Consider the following 25290-nt stretch of genomic DNA (forward strand, 5'->3'; position numbering starts at 1 on the left):
TGTATTAACGAGATCTCTAGGGGTTACTGGGGTAGACTCAAGTATGAGAATCACTCTCTTAGAGGGGGTGGGATTGGCGAGGGAGAGGCGTCCTGCCAAGCCCTGCACTGATTGTAGCTGAGTCTGGGGTAGTGGCTGACAATGAAACTCACACAACTTGATGCCAACCTATATTTTCCCAGTGTTAAGGAAAGGAACCCTAGACCTCCAAACCAAATGCAAATCCTGCTATTAACTTGTCTTTGTTAACTTGGGAAAGTGATTTAACTCCTCTGAGCCTCAGATTTCTTTCTCATCTAGAAGGAGGGCTGGGGTGGGGAATAACAGAAGATTTTAACTAATATTACTGAGCCCCTGTAAAATCCATTAACTCTATTACTTCATGTAATCCATGTTGCAACAACCCTATGATGTTGTTAGTATTATTATTGGCATCCCCACTTGACAGGTAAAAAAACTAAGGCAGAGAGGTTGGGTAACTTGTCCGAGGTCACGTAGCTAGTCCCACTCTCAACCATCCACTTCAATTTAGCAGTTGTAAACCTCAGTACCAAGGATTGCAACAGAATAAGTTTGTGCAGAAAAAGATAGGGCCAGGTTCATGGGATCCAGGTAGGCTAGGCATTCTGACCCTTGGTTGCCAGCCTGCCCCCGGGGCTGAGGGGCCACCAGGCTGAAAGAGCCAGGACACTGTCAGATCTATCATTCTTTGAGATGACAGGGAAAGGGGCACAGAAAACAGCTCAGATGCAAGAAGAGGAAATTGGTTCCGGACACATGTTGACAAGGCTCATTACTCAGACATCTTGTTTTCATAAAATGGCAGTGACACTGTTTACTTAAAAGGGTTGACTACTGGTAGTAATGAGGCTGAGAGCCAGGGATGCTGAGGAAACAAGGAGGGAAGAGACACGCCTCAGAGAGGCCCTTGACAAGGATTTTAAGATAGCTGAGAAGTTGAGACCAAGCTCTGTGAGCACGAATCTCTCTTTCGTTTTCCATACTGCTGCCGGAATTATCTCCCTACAGTGCAAACCAGAACACAGCACTCTTCGTCTCAAGAACCAGCAGCGACTCTCTATTACCTCCAGACTGAAATCCCAACCCAAAACCTGGGATCAAAGCCACCCTTGATCACCCCCAAGCTGCCTCTCTGACCTCGTATCCTGTTTCCTTCTTTGGGTTGAGAGTGCCTACCTGCCCCCAGACACATCTCTCTCTCTCCCTTTCCTACTTCCATGTCAAGCAACATCTGGAAATGTGGAGTTGGGAGCCCCACTGATGTAGCATGGTGATACCAGACTAGGTGTGGATCAATAGTAAGTCCCTCTGTGTGGGAAGAAAAGGACTGGAAATTTCATTCTGTGAAATTTAGGAAGCCAGACAGACAGAAAACTTGCTAGGAACTCAAACAGCCCTTGCCAAATAGTTTATACGTTACAGGTATGCTGAAGAGAAGGTAAAAAAAAAAAAAATGAATGCTGATTCATCACTCATTTTCTGGGTTAGACCCTCTGATGAATACTAGGCGAGCCAGGACTCAGTTTTATGCAGAGGCACAGGGTTTTCACACCATTCATTCTTGTGGGCGTGACTGAAACCACAAATCTAGCACCTTCTAAGGAACATCATCAGGCAGTCGGGATAATTAACCAAACACATGCGGTCTCTAGGCATTCATTCAACAACCCCTATGCCTAGGGACTGCTATCAGTACCTGGATATTTTTTGTCATGTGGTTTTTCTTTCCTCAATTTTTACCATCTTATTAAGTATGTAATTAAGGAATGAAATCTAACTATGGGCAGTGACCACACAGTGATATATATGTGTGACTTATTGCAAAATAATCACACATGGGTAAAAATCCATTCCAAGTACAAGGTGAACCAATGGGTTTTTATATAACAAGGATAAAAAGTTGATTGATATGGTTTCAAATTCCATTTAACTTTTGAGAAACTACCACTTGAATTTTGATGTAGAATCACAGAAAACTATCAACAGTTATCTGGGAAGGCTATTAAAATACTCTTCCCTTTCTTTTCCAACTTCTTATTTCAAACAAAACAGCATAACATAAAAGATGAAAAGCGAAAGTAGTTACAAGAACCCAGCAGTTCTCTACTGAGCCATTTAAGAGATTTGCAAAAATATTAAACAATGCCACCTTTCTCACTAAATTTTTCAGTTTTAAAAAACAGTTATTTTAAATTACAAATATTGATGTTAACATGTCAGTTTATTATTTTTTAGTACATTAATAATTACTTTTTCTCAGTTTTATTTCTCTTATGGTAAATATCAGTAGCTATTACCCATATGAACAAAAAAACTCTTTGGGTTCTTAATTTTTAAGAGTATAAATGGTCCTGAGAACAAAAAGTTTGAGAACCACTGTGCTAAATAAGTACTTTATTTAGTCCTCACAATGACCTACTAGGTAAGCAATATTATTATCCCACTTTGCAGATGAGAAAACTAAGGAACAGAGAAGTATAGTAACTTGCTCAAGGTCACCCAAGCAGTAAAGAGACTGGAGTCAAAACTGGAAGCCATGTCACAGTGCTCTCCTAACTACCTTGTATTTTTGGGTCCTCCCCCACCTTTCTAGATCTGTGAGCTCTGCAAGGGAGTGGCCCCCGCCGACACCCCTGTGGTCTACTCAGACAGGGCAGGCTACAACAAGCAGTGGCATCCTGCCTGCTTTGTGTGCATCAAGTGCTCCGACCCACTGGTGGACCTCATCTACTTCTGGAAGGATGGTGCACCCTGGTGTGGCCGCCATTACTGCGAGACAATCCGGCCCCGGTGCTCTGGCTGTGATGAGGTGAGAGGCAATGGGGCTGGATAGTAGGGTGGCCACCCCCACTACTGTGGGAGAGGACTCGAAGGCCAAGGGGCATGTGACTTTGTTGATGACGTGATCTGCAGAATGGAAAATTGAGACTCAGGTCTCGCTTCGTGCTCTCAGTCTCTGTTTTCTCATTTGCAACAACCATGGGGTTATTGGGATGGGTCAGACACAGAATACCTGTCCAGTCTTGTCCTTGGCACTTAGTAAGTACTCAGAAAAACATCATGGCGGGTGCACCAAGAGGCAGATTGCCCATGTTCCAACCTGGCTTTGCATCTATTAATCACGTGGTTATCTAACTCCTACACCTCAGTTTTATTACTTATAAAATGGGAAGGATAACCTCGCCTATCCCATGGGGTTGCTATGCAGATAAATGAGATACTACATGAAAATGCTTGCTATGGGCCTGACTGAGTGACTAATAGGTGGGCACCGCAATTAGTCTTAGGATAATATAATATAATATTAACATAACACAATGCAATACCATAGTTAGTTAGAGATGCTCTGAAAGGGGTTCAACTCTCCAGTATGGGTTAAGACTAGAAGAACTCTAAGATATATTAATAATTATGACATCTACTGTCTGCATGCATTTGGTGACAGGAAACTATCTTCATCCTGGGCACATATGAGGTATTTTGAGCCAATATCTGCCTTTTACCACCTTCCACAGTTGGTCTCCATATGAAGTTATGGCCTCTTACTAATAATTCTGTCATCAAGTGAATGAATGTATGTGCTTTTTGTGAGCTAGATTAAGAACTGTCAGCAGGCTTGGCCCACAACCCCATTTTTGTGAGGACAGCAGTACACTCACTGTGACAACACTCTATCCTTTAGTAAGGACTGATAATATCTCAGTAATTTGCTATATACTCTATATGTGTGATATGCCATTTATATCTCACAATAATCCTTTAGGTAGAAATACTCATTGCCTCCATTTTACATTTGAGAAAAGTGCAGCTCAGAAAGGTCAGCGATAATCATATAGCAGTGACTTTGTATCCGTCGCTATTCCAAGCACTTCATAGATAGAAACTTGTAAAAACTTATGAGATGGACAGTATTTATATCTCCATTCTACAGATTTGGAAACTGAGACACAAGGAGATTAAGCAATTTGTCCCAAGTCACAAAGCTGTTTAAGCGAAACCTCATACCTGTTTCCTGTTTGACCCCAAAATCAAAAGGCACATTTAACTAGTATGCTATCCTTCCCTTTCTGTGCCTCAGTGGTTCCTCAAGTATATCTTTTCCAAACACGAATATCACAATATTATAAGCCCGAGTGACCCCATGGGCTCTTGCTCTTGAAGCCTGGCTGTTGGCAGTTTAGCTCTCATTAAGCTGTCCTCATCAGGGTATGTAATCCCATCTCAGAACACAGCTGGGCTTTGTATTTGACCCAAAGAGTGTCCCAGAGGCTAGCTAAGTAAAACCTGCTGATAGCGGAGGACTTTATTTTCCCTCTGAAAACCTAAGATGCAAATATAACTTTCACCAAGTACTATACTTATTGGCTCAGACTGATATCATATTTCTCCACTGAGGCATTTAAAAGTCAAAACAAGAATAGGGTAGGATGAACCACCATCCTACAACTTACCCTTAATTACTGTCTCTGCTAGATTCGATTCTTCTGCTCTCTTCTCCAGATAATATTCTCAGAGGACTACCAGCGTGTGGAAGACCTGGCCTGGCACCGAAAGCACTTTGTCTGTGAGGGCTGTGAGCAGCAGCTGAGCGGTCGGGCGTACATTGTCAGCAAGGGTCAGCTTCTATGCCCAACTTGCAGCAAGTCCAAACACTCCTGAAGGGCTGCCTATCCACTGCCAGAATCCACAGGAGCCCACTCGGAAGGAAAGCCAGGAGTGCTGAGGCCATCCTAAGGGTCTGATGCAACAGCCAGCAAGCAACAAAAACAATGATTTTTTTTTTTCCAGTGAGAATATATATACACATATATTCTTGGCTTGGTGATGGTGGATCCTTGAGGGTCAATAGTTTCAAAGCCAGAAATGTTCTGGGAAATCTTAGGATGGAGTTATTTTGTTTTTGTTGTTGTTTCCCAGCTACCAACTAAAGACACAGTTGGCATCCTGCAAATGATCTCTAGGAGTTTCCCAGAATGCAATTCTGAGTGATCAAATCACATAGCTTTAGAATGTGCGTGCTTTTTCGTGAGCATGGGAACTCCTCCAGGAGTAGGCTGGGATCCCAATGATTGTTTGTTGCCTCCTTTCCAATGGAATTTGAATTTTAAATAAAAACTTTTTTTGGCATGATAAACATATCAATAAACATTTTATGCAGTCTACGTATGCCCTTATCTAATTATTTACACCGGGATAGTGATTTCACAGCATCCATTTAACCCCATGACCCTGAATGCTGGTGCTGGCAGAAGGCACTGTAAGTGCTGATATGCCTCTTCATCGCTTGTGTCTCATCAAATTTCTTTGGGGGAGTGGAGGCCCTTGAAGCAGAGCCCTCAACCCCAGTTTCAGGTCCCCCAAATCACTGGTGGAAACATTCACATAACATTTCACGGTATACCAAAAAGCAGCCTCCTGGAAAATGAGGAGCTACTTAAAGAGCAGGAACCCAACTCAGCTGCCTTCAGAGTCTAGGGCAGTTAACGTATAAACCCCTCTGGAAGTAACACCAGGTAGAATGTTAGAGATCAGTTAAACAGGGCCGCCCAGGCTCAACTAATGAGTGATGCCACCTGGGACATGGTGACCAGTGTGGACCAGACCTTAAGAAATATGAGCATTTTATGAGAAACCTCTCTACTTTTAAACGTTGCCAACTGAGCATTGAATGAGTCAAATAGAATAGGTCTTTTGGTAAGATTTTCTCTCCTTTTATGGCCTCTCTGAGCATTTGCAGCCCCAAATTAATTTCCTTTCCATAATTTTCAAGGAAAGAAATCTCTTTTTCTACTGCAGATATAAGGACCAAAAAAAAAAAAAAAAAGCACGAGTTGTAGGAGCTCACAGTCCTGTCACCAGAGGTCGTCACTCTTTCTTTAACTTCCCATCTGTCACCAAGCCTCTTGAATTTTACCACCCAAATTTCGCTCTCATCATACCTTATCTGCAATACTCTCATTCACGAGCTTGCAAGTTTGACCAAAAGCTACTGCAATATCCTTCTAAGGTGCTTTTCTGCTTCCAGCTCCTCTCTGCGGCCACACTCATTTTCCCTGTAAAGTCTGTTTTCTCAAAGAGAAGCTGTGGGTTGTGTCATCTTCCTCACTCACCCTGCATGGCTCCCCATTGCCTCTCAAGTTAAGAACCAAGTTCTCACCCTGACATCTGAATCCTTCCAAAAGCTGGCTTAGTTGTCTTCCTGGTCTAAGACCCATTATTTCTCTGGATTTGTTTCCCTATTTGTCCTAGATATGCAAAAACTCCCTTTGATCGATGCTTTGGCAAGTTGTGAGTTGGTTACTTGTAGACTGCTCCTTTGTTGGAATTTCACCTGTCCTATGAGGTGCTTCTCAAGCATGACCTGCTTTTCAGTCCCTTCCCAGAACCACCAGTGGAATATTCACTCGTTCACTCACTCATTCATGCATTCCACAGATCTTCACTGAGCACCACAGAGTTCCAATTCCCATGCTGAGTATAGGGGTATAGCACTCGAAGAAAAACCAATGCCCCCTGAATTTTATAGTCTGTGAGAGAGATGGACCCAGGGAAAATACTCCCACAGTCAATTTAAAATTATAGCTACTGGGGAGGGGGGAAAATAGCATAGATAGAGGCTCTGTTCATCCCTCTGGTGACCAAAACAAAGTTGTAATAGAAACAAGGAGCAAACAGCAAAGAAAAATCACCTGGCATCTAGATGAACAAGCCATACGACCAGGGAGAAATCTAAGAAATCACCCTGCAACGGCAGAAGGTAGGACGGGGTGAGGATGTGAAGCTGCCTGTCCTAAGTGGCTGAGTGGGACAGAGGGCATAGCAGCAGCACAGCAGCCGGCAGCTGCAGACAGTTCTTAAAGGGGCCATGTCCGCGAGCGGACTTTCACAGTGACAGACCTGCTCACTCTGAGCACCGGTGCCAGTTGGGCTGCGCAGGAGGGACCAGAGACTTACAGGGGGACACTGAGTTGTTGGAGTGAGGGCCGAGGCACAACCTACTCTGTACGGAAGCGCAGCAGTATCCATTGTTCCTTTGTTGAGCCGTCCCCACTACCAGTGCACGGACTCAGAACTGCCATAGTGGAGACCTAATCAAACTGGGTAACAGAGGTTGCTCCACCCAGAAAATTCCCTGAAACTCCGCCTCCCCTAACTCACAACCCCGTGTTCCTTGCTAAGCAGCTCCTAGACTCACACTGGAGGCAGCTGGCCTCAGTTTCCGGTGTTGCCTTTTGAGGCAACTACAAGCACAGCACCTGTGGATTGCTTGCTGAATCTTAGCAGGTGGCCCTGGAGGGGCAGTGGCTTGGGCTAAATTTGGTCTGCAGCTAAACCTCTCTCAGGACTGTGCCACTGGACACCTATTTCACAAATCCACACTAATAGGATCTTTGCTTTGTACATAGAAACAGACACAAAAAGGCAGCCAAAATGGGAAGACAAAGAAGCAGAAACCATATGAGGGAATAGAACAGAGATCCAGAAATAATGGAGTCAAGCAATCTAACAGATGCAGAGTTCAAAACACTGGTTATAAAGATGCTCAATGAACTTATGGGAAAAGTAGATAAATTTAGTGAGAACTTCAACAAAGAGATAAAAAACAGTAAAATAGAAATGGAAATTATAAAAGTGAACCAGTCAGAAATGAAGAGCATGTTATCTGAGATGAGAGGTATATTAAATGGAAAAAACAAAGTAAATAAAGAAGAGGAACAAATGACCTATATGGAGGATGAGAAAGCCAAGGACACTAAATCAAAATGGCAAGAAAGAAGAAGCCAAAACTATAATAATAATTTAAAGAGCCTATGGGACACCATTAAAGGTAAAAGTATCCGTGTCATAGGAGTACTTGAAGAGGGAGAACAAGAAGTCAAATATATATTTAAAGAAATAATGATAGAAAATTTCCCTAACCTGGTGAAGGAAATAGACATAAAACCCCAGGAAGCTCAGAGAATCCCAAAAACCAGAAACCCAAAGAGGGCCACACCAAGACACATTATAGATAAAATGCCAAAGGTTAAATACAAAGAGAGAATCTTAAAGCAGCAATGGAAAAGCAGTTAGTTACCTACAAAGAAGCACCCATAAGACTGGCAGCTGATTTCTCAAAAGAAACCATGCAGGACAGAAGGGCTTGGCACAAAATATTTGACAGGATGAAGATCCAGGATCTACAACCAAGAATATTTTATCCAGCACGGCTATCATTTACAGTTGAAGGAAAAATAAAGAGCTTCCCAGACAAAAAAAAATAATAATAAGCTAAAAGAATTTATCATCACCAAGCCAGTACTACAAGAAATGTTAGAGGGACTCCTTTAAAAAGAAAAAAGTAGTATCAAAAACAGAAATAAAGAATGGTAGTAATAACTACATTCCTATCAACAATTACCTTGAATGGAAAAGAACTAAGTGCTCCAACCAAAAGATAGAGTGGCTGATATCTAAAGGGTGAGTACACCTGAGTAGGCAAAGAAGAAAAGGACAATGGTTAAAGATGCATATGAGGATGGCATGTGCAAAGGCCCTGGGGCTAGAGCAGCACCAGTTTATTCAACACCTATTTGCTGCTATTTTAGATACCGTTGTAACCGTGGCACATGCATGGGACTGAAAGAAGACTGGTGTAGCAGGAGCACCGAGAGTGATGGGACATTAAATTAGCACTGAGTCATTAGAGGTACTCCAGTTTTGTGGGTGACAGAAGACTGGACTCTGTTCTAGAAGCAATGGTGAAACTTCAAAGAGTTTTAAGCAGGAGTTGATGATGACTAGACACATGATCTCTCCTCTGCTGAAACCCTAGCATGATGCCAATTTTGTCTACATCCTTGTAGGTGGGAATGATGACCCACTGCAGACCTCACCTAGAGCATACTCCTGCCTTTTTATGTTTGTGAAGGACACTCCATCCTTGGATTTGGAGCACCCAAATCAGAGTTGACATTCCTCTTCCCATCTGACCGGTCACTCAGTATCATCCTTTCCCATCACCTCTTTCCCTCCATCCCACAGGTTACATTTCACCTTGAATGTTTTCGGCCCAGAACAGTCACCTGGTGAGTCTCCCTGGCACAAACTCACCCTCTCCATAGACTGCTCATGAGAATTGCTCAAAATCACAGCCTAGTCATGTACTATCTTCTCAGAACACTCGGGGGCTCTCTAATGCACACACAGAAGTTGAAACTTCTTAGCCTTGCAATCAAGTTTCTTAATTTTCCTGGCTCCAACCCACCTTGCTTCCTGCTCCCCTTTCAGAAGCCAAATGGACAGCTTGTTGGTCCCCATGTGTACCCTGTGCTTTCCCTATCTCTGCACTATTGTCCCCAACTGTCCCCAGTTGCTGTCTCTTCCACAGGGACGCCATAGCTGAATGGGAGTCCATACCAGAATTGGAAGGACATATATTTTAAAATGCTACAGTGTTAACTCGTACATGATTCACCCCCTTTGTCAGCAAGAAGAGCAGTCAGCATTCCTATCACTTCAATTCTCTAGAAACACTTCTGTGACCTTACTCTTCCCTCTGGGGTGTTTTAGATTTACCTGTGCTGTCACCATACCCCTGGCTTACAGTGATCATTGCACTGGTTCTATTGTATTATAAATATTAGTTTGCAAAAGTCTCCCCCTATGAACTTGAGAGAATAGCAACTAAATGAAAGAGCAAGCAGCCTAGAGCTCTTGGGTGATTCACTGTTGCTAATGGCACCATATTCCAAAATGGCCTAAACCAAATATTAAAACTTCAGACTGAGGCAGACATTGCTGACCACCTACAGGTTGTCATTCTCCACTCCCACTTCCTTCTTCTTGTGGGAAGAATCCATTTCTCATTCTATAAAAGCACTTTCCCAGCCTCCTTTGCAGCTAGAGAAACAGCATGTGACCCAATCTTGGCCAAAGGGGCTTCTCTAGTGAGGAGCTGCTTAGAAAGTTTTCTATCCTAGTGAAAAGAAATGCTCTAGAAGAAATAACTCTTCTTTCTTTTCTTTTTGATATAATTTTAGACTTGCCAGTAAGTTAAGAGAACAAAGAACTTTTTTTCTTGAACCATCTGAGGATGTGGCTGACACAATGCTTCATTACTCCTATTTTAGTGTGTAATTCCTGTAAATAAGAATATTCTTTTACATCACCACAAACAACCATCAAAATCAGGAATGAGCATTCTATCAGCTAATCTTCAGATCTAATTCAAGTTTTACCAATTGTCCCAATAAGGTTTTTTATAACAAAAAGATCTGGTCCAGAATTATACATTTCATTTAAGTATCTTGTCTCTTTAGTTTTCTATAATTTGGAACTGTTTACTCTTTCTTTAATATCTTGACATCTTAGACGATTAAAGGCTACTTAGAGTAGCATGTCCATCAATTGGATTTGTTTGATGTTCTCTTAATTAGATTCAGGTCATGAATTTTGGGTAGAAATACCACGGAAATGATTCAGTTTTCTTTTTACTGTGCCCTATCAGATGATACAAGATTTTTATTTGTTTCATTAATGTTGTTATTAATTTTAAACACTTAGTTATGCAAGATTTTTTCAATGTCCTTACTCTTTTTCTCTTTGTATTTAATGAGCATTTTGTGGGAAGGTACTTTGAGACTATGTTAATATCCTGTTCATAAAAATTCCACCCACTGGTTATTAGCACATATTAATGTTTCTTGACTGAATTATTACCATGATAGTTACCAAATGTTGACTTCTCTAATTCAATCATTCCTTTAATGTTTATTAGTTATCATTCTACTATAAGGAAAAGCTCTATCTTATCTCTGTTTATTTATTCATTCATTTATATCAGTTTGGAGTTGTAGGTTTCTATTTATCAAATTGTTTATCATCTATTACTATCATTATTAATTCTGATGCTCAAATTGTTCCAAATTTGGCCAAGGAAGGCTCCTTCAAGCTGGCTATGTCCTTTTGATATGTCTCCATCGTGCTTTAAATATAATTTTACACTCCGTCACAAATAGGAGTTTCTGGCTCATCTTGTATTTTTTTTTATCCCAGCTTTGGAATCAGTCATTTCTCAAGGAGTTTCCTTTTTTTAAGCTGGGTACTGTTAAGTTGAAACTCTTAGTCCAAGAATTCTGAGGAGACAAGGGAACCAAGTTAATAAGCTAAGGATGACGAAGCTGGTTAAATAGAGCTTAGGTCCCTGTTATGTTAGTGAACTCACCTCTAGACTTCTTGTTACATGAAACAATTATTTCCTTATTCTTTATGCAAGGATATGCATTTTCTTATTGTGTAATATATTTCTTCATCGTAGAGTTTCTCATTAGTGGGGTTCTTGTTAATTATAGCCCAAAACATGTGACTAATACCCAAGCTGTTTCTCATTGCAGCTTGAGTGAATTACACATTTCCAAAGCCATTATATTCTCTAATTCATTTGGGTTTTTAATCAAGTCTGTCCCATGAGGATGTAGATGATGGTGATATGAGTATCCGACCCACTCGGTTATCAGACTTTGGCTCCAAATGTTTGGCTTTGAATATTAGAAGGTTACATGAAAGACAAGACTATGCAATGGTATGTGTGTTGGCCATTTACATGTCTCTTCCTTTGACAAGCCAGGACCAGAGATGATGCTGATGAAGGAAGAGTGTATTTGTTCTTTTTTCTCAACTACTATTTGCGCTCAGTCGGTTTCTTCCAACTTAAAGCAAAATGATCTCTAGGTTTGATTCCCACCATTCTATCATAAAAACTGTACTTATCAACATAAAATGTTTCTTTGGTCTGAGTTTGAGACAACACCGGTATTTGAACAACAAAAAGGATTTGGACTTGCAGACTGAAGAAATATTCCAGGACTCTCTTGCTGCAAATGAGGGAAGTCCAATTAAAGCCAGTTTAAATCCCCCTCAAAATTAGAGGGAATCCACATTTTAGAATTTTCTTTCTAGAGAAAGTTCAAGAGAAGTTCCAGCTTCAGGAACAACTGGATCCAGTAGTTCAGATTTTGAAGTTAAGAATCTGTTTCCTTTCTCCATCTCTCACCTCTCTTTTCCTCAGGCAGACTCACCCAGATGGTAGCAGACATGGCCGCCACCAGCAGCTAGGGTCACTTTGTCTTTGAAGCCAGTGAATCCAATGAAAAGAGGGCTTTCTTGGAATGACTTGGATTGGCCCAACATGTGCCTATCTTTTGACCGATTACTGTGCCCAGATGGCCAGGGTACTATAACTAGCAGTATCTTGATCACGGTGCCAACTAGCCAATTTCTGATGGGAACAAGAAAGGATTCAAAAAGACAACCACACCTGAATCATATAAAATAGGCCCCTTGCAAAAGAGAGGCCCTGTCAGCGCTGGAAGTGGCAAAGAGGAGCCTTCTGGGCAAAGCAGAGCAGGCTCAGTTCGCCAAGGAGGAGGAGGGTGGATTAAACTACAGGAGCAAAGCACAAAAAAAGCCTCGGTCAGAGAAATTGGATGAGAGCTAACCCAAGGAATCCAAAGGACTAAGACTATACCAGGACTGGGGAATGGAAGTTCCCGAGAGGCCTGGGAGGCACTGCAGCAAAGAGCAAGGACAGAAGCCAAGTCACAAAGCTCATCTTGAAGTAATTATCATGCCACTGAAAATCTCATTTATCTTGATTTTTTTTTTAATTACTGGCAAGAAAAGACAAATGTGTTCAAAGACCTAAATAAAATGGTATCCCTAAAGGAAATGTTTAAAAGTTTTTATCATGGCCTTTTCTGTTTAGTTCTGTGGAAGATGATGGAGACTTACTAAACTGTTTTTATGGGAAAAGTTTAATAAATGTGAAGGATGTACTTCCATGAGTTCAAATATGGAAAGTTTTAAAATAGAAGAGTGACACAAGCAGCTAATGATCCCAATATGTTATATTATGCAGGCTGCTGGCACAGGTTCTGCTTTTTAATCAAATATATAAATTATGAAATATTATTGCAAAGAATCACAAGCCTTTGCCCTACAAGGGAATGGTTCATGCTTCAGTTGACAGGAGAGCTCTGTGGAGTTCATCTTCAGCTGATAAAGAGAGGGGGAGCAGGAGTAGACAGGCAGGCATTGTTGGCCAGCACAAGGGACCATCCGATGCCAAAGCTGGATGGAAGAACATGCTCAAGCCAAAGTCCCAGGCCAAGTAGGAAGGTGTTTGTCAGCTGAATGTGTTGCCTGTGTGGTCTCCCTCTGCAGGGGAGGTGTCTGTGATATCTTGGGCCTGAGCTTGCAAACAATGAGCTTTCAGTATTTGTTCTCACCTGAAAGGCCACCCTTTTGCCACCTCTGCTTCAAAGCTCTTGGCATGAGTGCTCCCTCCTCCAGGAAGCCCTTATTGATTCCTTCAGATGCTCAGAGAATCAACCAATTATGTGACTGATTTGGCCCTTTACCAGATTTCATAGTTATGTCAGACTCTGTGGTTTGTCTTCCAAACAATAGGCAATTCACTTACTCACTAGTTCATTCTTTAACTCATTCATCCTCTGTGAATTTATTCAGCATCTACTATGCCTCAAGCACTGTGTTAGGCATTGGAAATACAATAGTGAAGAAAGGAGACAGGGCTCCTGTCTTAAAGGAGTTATAATCTATCAGAGGAGAGCAAGAAATAACAAACAATTATCTACTCAGACCTGCCTGAATCCCAGCAGAATACCAGCTTATGCTCCTTCCCAGGATGTTCCCAGCCTCCAAGCAAATAGGCCACTAGCATTCATGATCTTTCCCATTAACTCACCAAAGAGATCCAACATATCTGGCAGTGTAACATTGTCATGGAAAGTGCGAGCTTTGGAGCTAGGTGCCTCGATTCTAATTCTGATTCTGCTGGGTCACCTTGGGTAAGCCATTTCACTTCATTCCCAGGTTTCTCCATTATAAAATGGGGATAGTAACAGTATTTACCTTATAGGGTTGCTCTAAGGAGCAAACGAATTTATGCATGTTTATAGGTTTAAAACAGCTCCTGGTACATAGTAAGTGTTCAGTAAGTACCAGTTTTTATCATTATTGTTGTTTGTATTACCCGACAGTGGCCCATGGAAGAAGATGACTTGATTGCAATCTCCTCTACTCTTAAAAACAGTGGTTAAAAAAATTTTTTTGTTTGTTTTTTAAAGTCTATCAGCAATCTTATTTTCCTTATTTCTAATCTCTGAGACCTTCTAGTAAATGCTCAAATATGATGTGCCCACTAAAAGATTTCAGCATCCGGATACACACACAAGCACATATACACACACACACACACAAACTCTGAATGTAGATACTGTCTGTAAGGGTCCAGAATGAGTCTCCCCAGAATGTGCCACCGTGCCATGCAGATTATTTTAAACTGAAAAATAAAGTCTAACAAACTCAATATTTTTTCTTTATAGATGATACCTGCCATTTCAAAACCAGGTGTCATCTGCCTTGTATTCATACTGTGCATGTATTAAGAATGGCAAGTGACCCTTAGACTCATAATGGGTCCTACAACATCTTATGAGAGTGCTTGGGAGAAGGCTGGGAAAACATACTGATAAGGCCATACATTTCATGTCTCACCTAATTCACCCTGGGGGTATAAGCAACTCAGAAATTGAAATCCCCAAAGACCTCCAATTTAGAAAGATGAAAGAGATAATCATTCACTTATAACATCACACCAGGGAGGTGATATTCTAGAGAGAAGTACATAGTGTTTATAAAAATCACCTGGGGAGCTTGTTAAACTTAGGTCCTGGTTCAGTTGGTCTGGGTGAGGGCCTGGGACTCTGCATTTCTAACAAGCTCCAGCACCGATGCTACTGGTTTGGGAACCACAACTGGAGTAGCAAGACTATGGTTTGTTAGAGTGAAAAAGTCGATTAGAGGCTAGCTTATAAAGCAGGGAAACTGAGGCCAGAGAGTAGAGTAGCTTTACCAGGGTTATACAGCAAGCTCAAGATAGAGTCAAGGCTACAACCCAGGTCTCCTGACCTCAAAGCCAACATCCTTCCTGGATCTGCTAACCAGGGATGGGATTCCAGTGCCTAAAGGGTCCAAGTGGTGAAATAAATGTACAAAGCATGCCAGGTGCCAACAGCAAGAGCCAAGCTGCCTGTATGGCTGCTTGTTACTTCACTTTTTAAAACACCAGCAAAACCCGTAGGCTATGACTGGTCTGCAAGTGACCAGTTTGCATCCATGGTAACCTTATTTCAGGGTTCAGCAAACTTTTTCTATAAAGAGCCAGATAGTAAATATTTCAGGCTTTATGGGCCATATAGCCTCTGTTGTAACTACTCAGCTCTGTTGTTGCAGTGGGAAAGCAGACACAGACAATACATAAACAGATAAGCATGCTTGGGTTCCAATAAAACTTTATTTATAAAATCCAGAAATGGATCTGATCTGGCCAGTGGGCTGTAGTTTGCTAACCCCTGTCTTAGCTGATTAGACAAACTGGGGGTGGGAGGGACACAAATGGTGTACAAAATCTGATTTATAAAATAATATGTTAAAACTATCACTTGTATTTTTCCACGTCAAGAATATCATCTGTGAGTTTGCAGAAATGGAAGACAGAATTTAACTATCTTGTTTCTGTAGTTCCAAAGGACACATTAAATGAAAACATTACATTTCTAAAATGAGGATTCATCTTAGAGTTATGATGCATATTTAATGTGCTTGAGTTTCTCCCTCCAGTTTTTCCCTACAAAGTTGTTAAGTGGATGGTATGGGCAGTGAGCTAAAATCCATGGATAAGCTAACATCAGATCAGTTGGCTTTTTCCAAAAGTCTAAGTCAAATACAGGCAACTGGATAGAGGTCTGAATGGTTATTCTAATGAGCACATTAGAGGAGCAGAGGGGTTACCATCCTGCCCCCACCCCCCACCTCCCCCCTCCCCCGTTCTGGTTGTTCGCCCCTTCTGCAAACACCCTAACTGCATTGCTGCAGAAAAAGATTTAAGAATAGGAAAAATGGCAGACACTATACCCCAGCACCAAATTACCCATCAAAGGAGTCAACCTCAGTTGCTACATAAAGAGAGGAATTTTCTGAGGATCCTGCAGACTAGGAACACCATTCTGACACTGTGCTCACTGCACCTACCCAACTGCTGCCCTGGCATTTGGGCACTGTTGGCAGACCAGCGTAGGAAAGGAAAAAAGTTCTTCTTCCCTTTACACATCTTAGGTTCAGTGGCAGGGATCTACGAATCAAACTGATAAAAGATGGACTAATAAAATAGAAAAAAAAAAACAGTTTTAACTATGTGCCTGTTATGTAATTAGCCATTCACAAAGCAAAATGTCGCCCAAGGAGGGGGCCAGATGAATGAGGCTTGTAACCCATCTTAGTCTAAGCGAAGGAAAGAAGTTTGGGGACTATAGGACAGGGAGGCAAGTTATAAGAAAGTGACCAGAAAAAGTACAGTAAACAAGGGTTATTTAGTAGGGTTTGTTATGTAAATTCAAGTCTGAACTTTCTTTATTGATAAGAGTTGTTAAGAGTCTTGCTCTTCCTTTTACCAGTCAGGCAGACACCTTTATAAATAGAAATTTCCTTTTAAATGTGAATTTCTTTTTGCGCCCTGTTTTAACAGCTTTTCTTGCATCTTCTGGTTCCTGATGGCCTTTAGTTCCTTTGGGGGTTGTATAGTCTGGTGCCCTTCATTAGCTTAGACTTTTTCTAGCTGGGGTCCTCTTCCAGCCAACCCAGGGCTCCCTAGGAGGTTCTAGATATGAATCTACAAATGAAAAAAGGGGCTATATATTAAATCTGACAAGCTCAGGCAGGACCTGCATGGCCAGCCTTGCAAACTCGGTGACCAAAAGTAACCACACAGGATGGTCTGATCATAAATTCCTCAGTGGGCAGGTCACCGAGGTCAGTCATGTCCCAGGCCTATAGCTTCCTTAGAAAAAGTCAATCTTTACTTTAAGTGAGCTCTGTCCATTGTTCTTATGCATCTAGGATAATGCACCTTTGAAATTTCAGTATAATTTTCTTTTCTAGACCTCTCAAAGGTGCAACCATAGGTACTAGAGCACAAGACCTCAGAACATTGTTATCTTGCTATTCCCTGCACGCCATCTCTATGTGCTGTAAATGTTAATTATTTACTATTCTGTACCCACCAATGTAAAAAGGTATGTTTCTCCATTTTGCCTTTTATCTAATCCTAGAGAATTCCCCACTTTGCTTTCTCTCATCCCCCTAATTTACCACTAAAGGATGTCATGTAACTCTCCTTACATTTCTCCCTTCGATTTTAATGTATAAAATAAGCTGCAAAATTGCCATTCTCTGGAGCATTTTCTCAAACTATTGAGATTTTGCTTCTGGGTATGTCCTCAAAATTTTGGTTCAGATAAACTCTTATAAAACTTTTCTCTTGACTAGGTATTTCTGTTGTCAACAAAACAAAAGGAACACTGGCCTAGAAGACAGAAAGCTTGAACTTAGATCTGAGCTTTCTACTCAGGGCGAGTCATAGTCATGAAACCTCTTAGAGGTTTCAGGAAATATTGATAGTTACCTGTATAATGGAGGAGATACTATCCATCCTGCCCGCCTCTCAGGATGGCTGCAGATCAAATGTGAGAGCAGATAGGAAAGACTTGTGTTAAGTTAGAATGAACCCTATCTGCATACAGCCTGCTTATTTGATATTTCCAGAAGAAATATTGGCTTTCTCTTAATCTGGTTTGAGATGAATGTTCTTTCAACAGCACCTAATGAGCTTAACTCAGGCCTGTTCAAACATTTTTGAACTGTTCATGTCAATGAAATTTTATACAGTCTCCTTGTATATGAAATAAATGAAACAGCAGGAGGAAAGGCAGCTAGAGACCCACCCACCCAATCGGCTTATGCCTCAAACTGACGACAACAGCTGAGGCCTCCCTGTAGACCCCAGGATCTCAGGAACCAGGGGAGAAACTCTAGACATCACTGCAAGGCTCATCCCTGGCTACTGACCACTGTGGCTTCTCAGGCTGCCCAGCAGTCTCCTTCTGGAAGTTCCTTAAAGAGGGAAGTTAAGAGGGGAGATCAAAGGCACAGCAAACAATTTGACCTCATGATTCAAATCAGAAGAGCAGAAAAGGGAGTGTTGTTGGGAGGAGGGGACTGTGAAAATTAACAATGGTTGGAGATTAGGCTGGAAAACTGAGCAAAAGTTGTAAAAGCCTTGTTGAATAATTTCCCTTAAACTCCTGTCTAGCTCAGCCTTGCATCACATATGCTGTAAGGGAAAACCATCACCCAAACTTTGTCTAAGCAACCCACATGCTGAGTGGAAGAGAACTAAGAGAAATTTCCCCACTTTTGTTTTTCCTTAACTAATCAACCAGTTAGAGCAGCATTTTAGCCCTGGAGCTGCCAGTTGCCAGACCAGAATTCAGGATCTTCCAGGAAGAGAATGGAGCCAGTATCCCACCTAAGATGTTGATGACAGGAAAGGAACCAGCTCTGAAAAGGGCCTGAAGCTAACCCAGGGCAGCCCTTCTGTCTGATGTCAGCAGACACAGATATTACGCATGAAACACAAGCACAGCTCCTGGCCTTCAGCACAGCTCCTGGCCTTCCATCACTGGTGAGTACTTGTTCCGTCTTATTTTTCCCTCCAAACTGACAAACGCCACAGCACTTGGAAAAACAAACTCAAAAACAATTGTGTTTGTTTCCCTCACTGCATCATCATACATCACCATATATTCAGCGTGGAGCAGAGGAATATTATGATGAGGAAAACATCAAGACAGGTTATTCAATTAAGAAGGTGTCATTATCGGTGATACAGCCTAGAAAGCATACACTGGGGGATGCTACCATGGGTCCATGTTTTGCCTACGTGGAAGTAAATGTTATTAATTTCCTTTTCGCAAATGAGAACTCTTTGGCTCCGGAAGATTATAGAGCAAACCCAAGGGCACTTGCCTGGTAGTAGGCAAACCAGGATGAGTGTCTCTACATTTCACAGATGGCAAAATATGTTGCAGGAAACTGAGACCCTGGGAGAGATGTGACTTGCTCAAGACTACATGGCCAGGGGGTAGTAGATCTAGAACTGAAATTCAATTTTTCTGGTTGCTGGTGATGAGTTCTTTCTACTCTTCTTCAAGAGTGGTGGCTTACGAATTTAAGTCTACACGAATGAAGGATATCAGAATAAATATGGCTCTTTGGCATACGGATTATTTGGAGCTAAAGGCTATTGAAAACCAGCAGATGCAGGAATAGTTGCCCTCCTAATTGTTCTCATACAGAAAAGAATTGGTAATTATGTTATATGATAGAGATGTGAGCTAATGTCACAGTGATAATCAGCTAAATGTATCAAATCAACATGTTGTATAACTTAAGCTTACAAAATTTTATGTCAATTACATCTCAAAAATTTCTTTAAAAAAAAAAAGTATTAGAAGCAACCTATGAAACAAGTAGCAATTATTGATGATGTTATTTGTTGTCATTCTCATAATTTTTGACCAAAGTCCAAAGACTTTAATTGGATAGGAAGGCAAAGGAGTGAGTCATCCTAAACAAAGTATGGTTTTCTTGCTTTATTTTAATTCTTCGCTTAGAGTCTGCCTGCAAGGCTATTTGATCCTCTGCTCTCTGTTTAAGAACAAACGGAAATCCCACTCGCTATCCCAATTAGTTACATCCACACTGAGCCTCATGTCTGCTGGCTGATAAGATCCCTATATTGGCCAGAGTTTGACTCCAGTTCCCTCAACCATGAGAGATAAATATAACCATTATTCTCCCAGAATCCACACTAAAATCCTGATTAGCCCAGGGAAATAATTCTGAGCTATATACTCCAACAAGAAAGTATATCAGGGGGCAGCAAAAGCAGTCCACAACCCCCACAGAGCTGGCCAGATTCAATGCACACACTGAAGGTCCCGGAACCCTGCTCACAGTTCACCCAGATGGCAGCAGAGATGGAAGCTCAAGGCCCAGGACATTTCCTCATGAGCTCTTTCAGGGAGAGCCAGCCCTGGCACTCCAAGGCAGAACTGGGATTTGTAAGTTCTTCAGACACTTTGCTGGTTTCTCCCAGTAGGAAAGCAATTCTGAAGAGAAAGTTGGGCACTTCGAGAACCCTGTGGCCCAGTTAGGGCGACAAGGCTCACAAAGCTGGCCCAAATGGAAGAGGATGGTGGAAAGGATGAGCTGCTCATGTTTGTCCCAGGTTTGTAAGGGTCTGTTCTCTCGCAGTCTCCTCTCTATACCGTGAGCCCCTGAAGACTGGACTGTGGTGTTTTCATCGCCTGGCTTGGTGCATGGCACTCATAGGCTCTTGTCGCCACTCACCAGATCAACTTCAGTTGTCTTCCAAATAGTCTCCACTCTTGCCTCTCATGACTCATTCCCCACAAGCTGATTTTGACATGCATCAGCTCATGTCTCTTCCTATTTACAGTCTGTGATGTTTTCCCATAGAATAAAATCTAGTCATCTTATCATGGCCTGCGGCATAACACAGCAGGTGTCAATCTCTCTGACTTCACCTTCCACCACTCCCTCCCTCCCTCACTTACCATATTCAAGACATACTTTTCAAGATGCCTAGGATGTGACACACAAAGCCTGTTTTCGCCTCAGGGCATTTGTACTGGCTGTTCAAAGGGATGCTCCTTTCTTCCCCAGGTCATCACAGACTAGCTCTAGCATCAACACAGATGTCACCTCTTCAGAGAGGCCATCTCTGACCACTTTTCTGAAAGTCACATACACAGTCATTCTATGTTACATCACTGTAAGGGAAAAATTCCTCTATACCCACTAAAGGAAAAGTCTTTTTTTCCCTCTCTCTTTAGTATACTCACTACTCACAGAACACACCTGTGACCTAATATGTGGCTTTTTTCCCCCACACCAACCAATTCTCTGAAACCAGTTGGGTGTCCTACAATGTTACTCAATTCTGACACTATCTAGAGTTAGTGCAAATAGTGTCAGAATTGGTTAATGGCTCAGTGTCACAAGACTGCCCTCACTTCAGACACCAATTACATGTCCCAGGTTGTCACCTACACTTCTGACCAACCAGATATAAATCAGGGTTTTCACAACCTCCTCCCTGGGTGTGTTAATTTTCTAGAATGGCTCACAGAACTCATGGGAATACTTACATCTACTGGTTCACTATAAAGGACATAAAGGAGGAAGATGAACAGACAGATGAAGAGGCACATAGAGCAAGGTCTGGAAATGTCCCAAGTACAGGAGCTTCTGTCCCTGTGGAGTTGGAGTGGGCTACCTTCTCAGCATGTGGATGTGTTCACCAACACGAAAGCTCTCTAAACTCCATATCTGAGGAATTTTTATGGAGGTTTCATCAAGAGGGTATGATTGATTATTAACTCAATCTCCAGCCCCTCTCCCCTCTCTGGAGAATGGGAGATAGGGCTAAAAAGTTCAAGCTTCTAATCAGGGTTTTGTCTTTCTAGTGACCAGCCCTGACTCCGGAGCCCACCAAGAGTCACCTCACTAGAACAAAAGATGCATCTAGCACCTCTATTTATAAGAATTTGGGGAGCTCTGTTTCAGGAAGCAAGAACAGAGACCAATATATATATTTCTTATTATTTAGTAATCTCTATACTTTATTTTCTTTGTTCAGTATATCACAATAAGAGTGCATGTGTTTATTTTTTTGTTTAATTTTTGTCTTCCCTACTAGAATGTAAGCTACCTGGAGCTGGGGACTTGCCTGTGTGTTATTCTCCAGAATTCTAAACAGTGCCTGGCACAGAACAGACACTCAATAAATATGACTGACCAACCGAATGAATGAATGAATGAATGAATGAATATTTGATAAAGAAATGAAGAAGAAAAGAATTCCTGCGTTAGAGTTTGAGACTGCTTATTGCCTGCATGATTATCCTCCCATCCTGGCCTGTACATTTCTCTGTGGCAAACTTCGTTTCATGTCAGAGACTATGTCGCTATATTAACTTTTTTTTAAAATTATTTTTCTGTATTCTTGTTGCTCTGATATCTGAGGCTTCTCTGACTGAAGAGGGGCTGGCCCTCTTAGGGCTAACCAATTCTAAGAGATAGCAAACAACTTGGCCTGGAACTTACCTTTGATATGCAAACCAACCAATGTGAGTTCATGCCCCAACCTCCTTCATTAGGCTCCTGCAGCGCAGGTACACTATCCCCTGCACTAAATCACCCCAAGGCTCACACGGTACTGGACGACCACCCCTACAGCTCGGAACTCCCCAAACTATTCAAACTCTCCAGTCCTAAAACTCTCAGCCTGCTTATATTGCCCCTCCTGGTCCTGCCCCTGCTTTCCTCCGCTCTTTCTGCCTCCTGAACGACCCCCGGTGCTGTCCAGGGCAGCCCCCATGGTGTGGCAACAACCCCATGGTGTGGATTCCAGGCGCTGAAGTTAAGGTACAATTATGCCTGTGAAATCACGATTATGTTATGCTTGGCAGAGAGGCTGTCCAGTGGGGATCAGCTCATAGCCCACCCTCGACATAGTTTAAACATTTTTATTAGTTGCTAACAGTGAAAAATCATTGAAATTCCACATAGAACATCTAAATATTCATACTCTGTTGAAAAGTCAGGAGGTCCTGCTATATCGGCCTTGAGGGACCTGCTTCCCCATCCCCACTAACCCTCTGGCCAGGCTGACAACTCTCACTCACACCACACTGCCTCCCTCAGGTGTCCCTGTTCTCACCCCCTCCAGTCTCCCTTCACACAGGCTCCCAAGGAATTCTACACCAGTGGCCTTGCCACAGGAATCTTGTTAGAAAACATCAATTTTTAATCAGGTCACATTCTTGCTCTAAATTTCTAATTCTTTGTTTCTCTACAATTTTATGTCTAAACTCTGTATTGGGGCCTTCTGCCTTTTATGGCCTGACCTCTGGCTACCTTGCCAGTTTCATATCTTTTCACTTATTTCAAAGCCATCATAAAATATCATTATATCCTAATGGGGAAGAGGAGACAATGAGTAAATGAAGAAATAAACAAAATTATGAAAGAGCTATGAAGTAGCTAACAAGCCAGTGTGATAAATTGTGAGTCACCTTGAGATAGAGCCATCTGGGAAGGCTTCTCAGAGGAGGTGACCTTTGAGCTGAGACCTGGATGGACAACTAGAGTTGTCTAAGGAGTGGTCCCAAAGGTTCATCCAGGTTCCCTGGAGTAGTAGATTCCAAAATGGATCCAGTCCACAGTGTCTCCCTGTCTCCGTGCCCCTTGCAATGTGCATTGCTGCTCCTCACATCAAAAATCATTTCTATTTCCCTATTCCTTGAGTCTGGACTAGTTTTGTGACCTGCTTTGGCCAACAGAATGTGAAGATCATTCTTTCCCCCACTGAATTTCTTCAGCACCTTTGTTGAAAATTAGTTGACTGTATGTGTTTATATAAGTCTATTTTGGACTCTTGTGTTCCATTGATCTATGTGTCTATCTTTTGCCAATACCACGTTGTCTTGATCACAATGACTTTATAGTAAGTCTTGAGACCAGATAGGGTAAGTCTTCCAATTTTGTTCTTTTTCAAAATTGTTTTAGTTGATCCATTTGCATTTGCAATTTGCACATAAAGAAGTAATTTGCATTCGCACATAAATGTTATATTCAGCTCATCAATTTCTACAAAAGTGCCTGCTTGAATTTTGATTGGGATTATGTTGAGTTTACATCAATTTGAGACAAATTGTCATCTCAATAATTTTGCATCTTCCAGTCTATGATTATGGTACATCAGTCTATTTATCTAGGTCTTTCTTTTTCCTTATTGCAGATGTCTTCCATTGCAAAAGTCTTGGTTATCTTTGGTTAAATTTATTTCTGAATTGGTTGATGGTATTACAATTTCTAAAAATGCCATTTTCCAATTGTTTACTGCTTATATATAAAAACACAATTGATTTTGTTTAGTCTTAGCTGGAAGCTGCTTACATCTGACCTGCACATGTTGTTTTCATTTCAGTGTTCAACTAGGCGGGGTTGGGAGAATATGAAATATTTGAGAGTTCCCCTTCTCCAGCTGTCTCCTGTCCAGGACTCCACCATTCACTCTCCAGTAGTCACGGAAGCCCCATAGGACCTACCTCTTGTTCTCAGGCCAGAAAGATAGTGGAATTACCATTGGAGTTTTAGCTACTGTCCATTTCACCATGACTGTTCCCTGCCTTCAAGCTAAAACCATAAAAACTGAAAGTACTTCATGTTAGTCCCTACTTTCAAGTTTTGACCCTTTTCAAAATCTCACTTAGGTGTACTTTGCAGAGCCTTCGGGTAGTGGCTTTTGTATTTTATCCAGAGTTTACAGTTATTCTGAGCTTTCTAGGAGCCTAGTTTGCCGTCCCGGAATTTGAACTCTGTTCCTTTAATGCCTCTAGTTGAACAAGTATTAAAAAACAAATATATTTCGAAAAAAAAAAAAGAAAGTAAAATAACAAGTGTTAGCAATAATGCAGAGAAATGGAACCCTTGTGCTTTCATGATAGGAATGTAAAATGGTACAGTCACTGCAGAAAAAAATTTGTAGCAGTTCCTCAAAAAGTTGAGCATAGATTGACCATATGATCCAGCAATTCTCTTTCTGTGCATATATCCAAGAAAATCAAAAGCAGAGACTCAAGCAGATACTTTTACACCAATATTCAAAACAGCATCATTCACAATAGCAATAGATAAAAATAACCCGAGCATCCAAAAACAGATGAATGAATAAGCAAAATGTGATCTATACATACAATGGAATACTTTTCAGCCATAAAAAGGAAAGAATTTCTGGTATATGCTGTTTGCTAGGGCTGTCATAACAAAGTACCATAAACTGGATGGCTTAAACAAGAAAATTTATTTTCTATAATTCTGGAGGCTAGAAGTCCAAGCTAAGGTGTTGGCAGGGTCGGTTCCTTCTGAAGGTAGTGAGGGAAGGATCTGTTCAAGGTTCTTCTCCTTGGCTTTTAGATGGTCATCTTCTCCCTTTGTCTTTACATGGTCTTCCCCTTAAAATTTTTCTCTTCTTATTAAGGACACCAGTCATATTAAATTAGGGTCCACCCTAACAATCTCATTTTAACTTAATTATCTCTATAAAACCTCATCTCCAAATATGGTTATATTCTGAGGTACTAGGGGTCACATCTTTAACATGTAAATTTTAGCTGGGGGAGGGGGGGACACAATTAAGCTCATAACATGCTGCAATGTGGATGAACCTTGAAAATTTTATGCTAAGCAAATAAGACAAACACGAAAGGATAAATATCA

At 41.5% G+C, this 25290-nt stretch overlaps 2 protein-coding genes across 2 annotated transcripts in view; one reads left to right on the top strand and one right to left on the bottom strand.

Moving 5' to 3' along the window:
- LMCD1 (LIM and cysteine rich domains 1) overlaps positions 1-5183 on the top strand; it is a 53946-nt gene extending 48763 nt beyond the window's left edge. Inside the window, exons 5-6 of the mRNA XM_016134866.2 lie at positions 2615-2830; positions 4522-5183. Coding sequence (XP_015990352.1) covers positions 2615-2830; positions 4522-4680 — 375 coding nt within the window. The 3' untranslated portion in view covers positions 4681-5183. The remainder of the gene's footprint in view (positions 1-2614; positions 2831-4521) is intronic.
- SSUH2 (ssu-2 homolog) overlaps positions 1-25290 on the bottom strand; it is a 311599-nt gene that overhangs the window by 236905 nt on the left and 49404 nt on the right. The window lies entirely within an intron of this gene.

Source organism: Rousettus aegyptiacus, unplaced genomic scaffold, assembly GCF_014176215.1.
Source record: "Rousettus aegyptiacus isolate mRouAeg1 unplaced genomic scaffold, mRouAeg1.p scaffold_m13_p_4, whole genome shotgun sequence".
In the NCBI taxonomy this organism is placed as follows: Eukaryota; Metazoa; Chordata; class Mammalia; order Chiroptera; family Pteropodidae; genus Rousettus; species Rousettus aegyptiacus.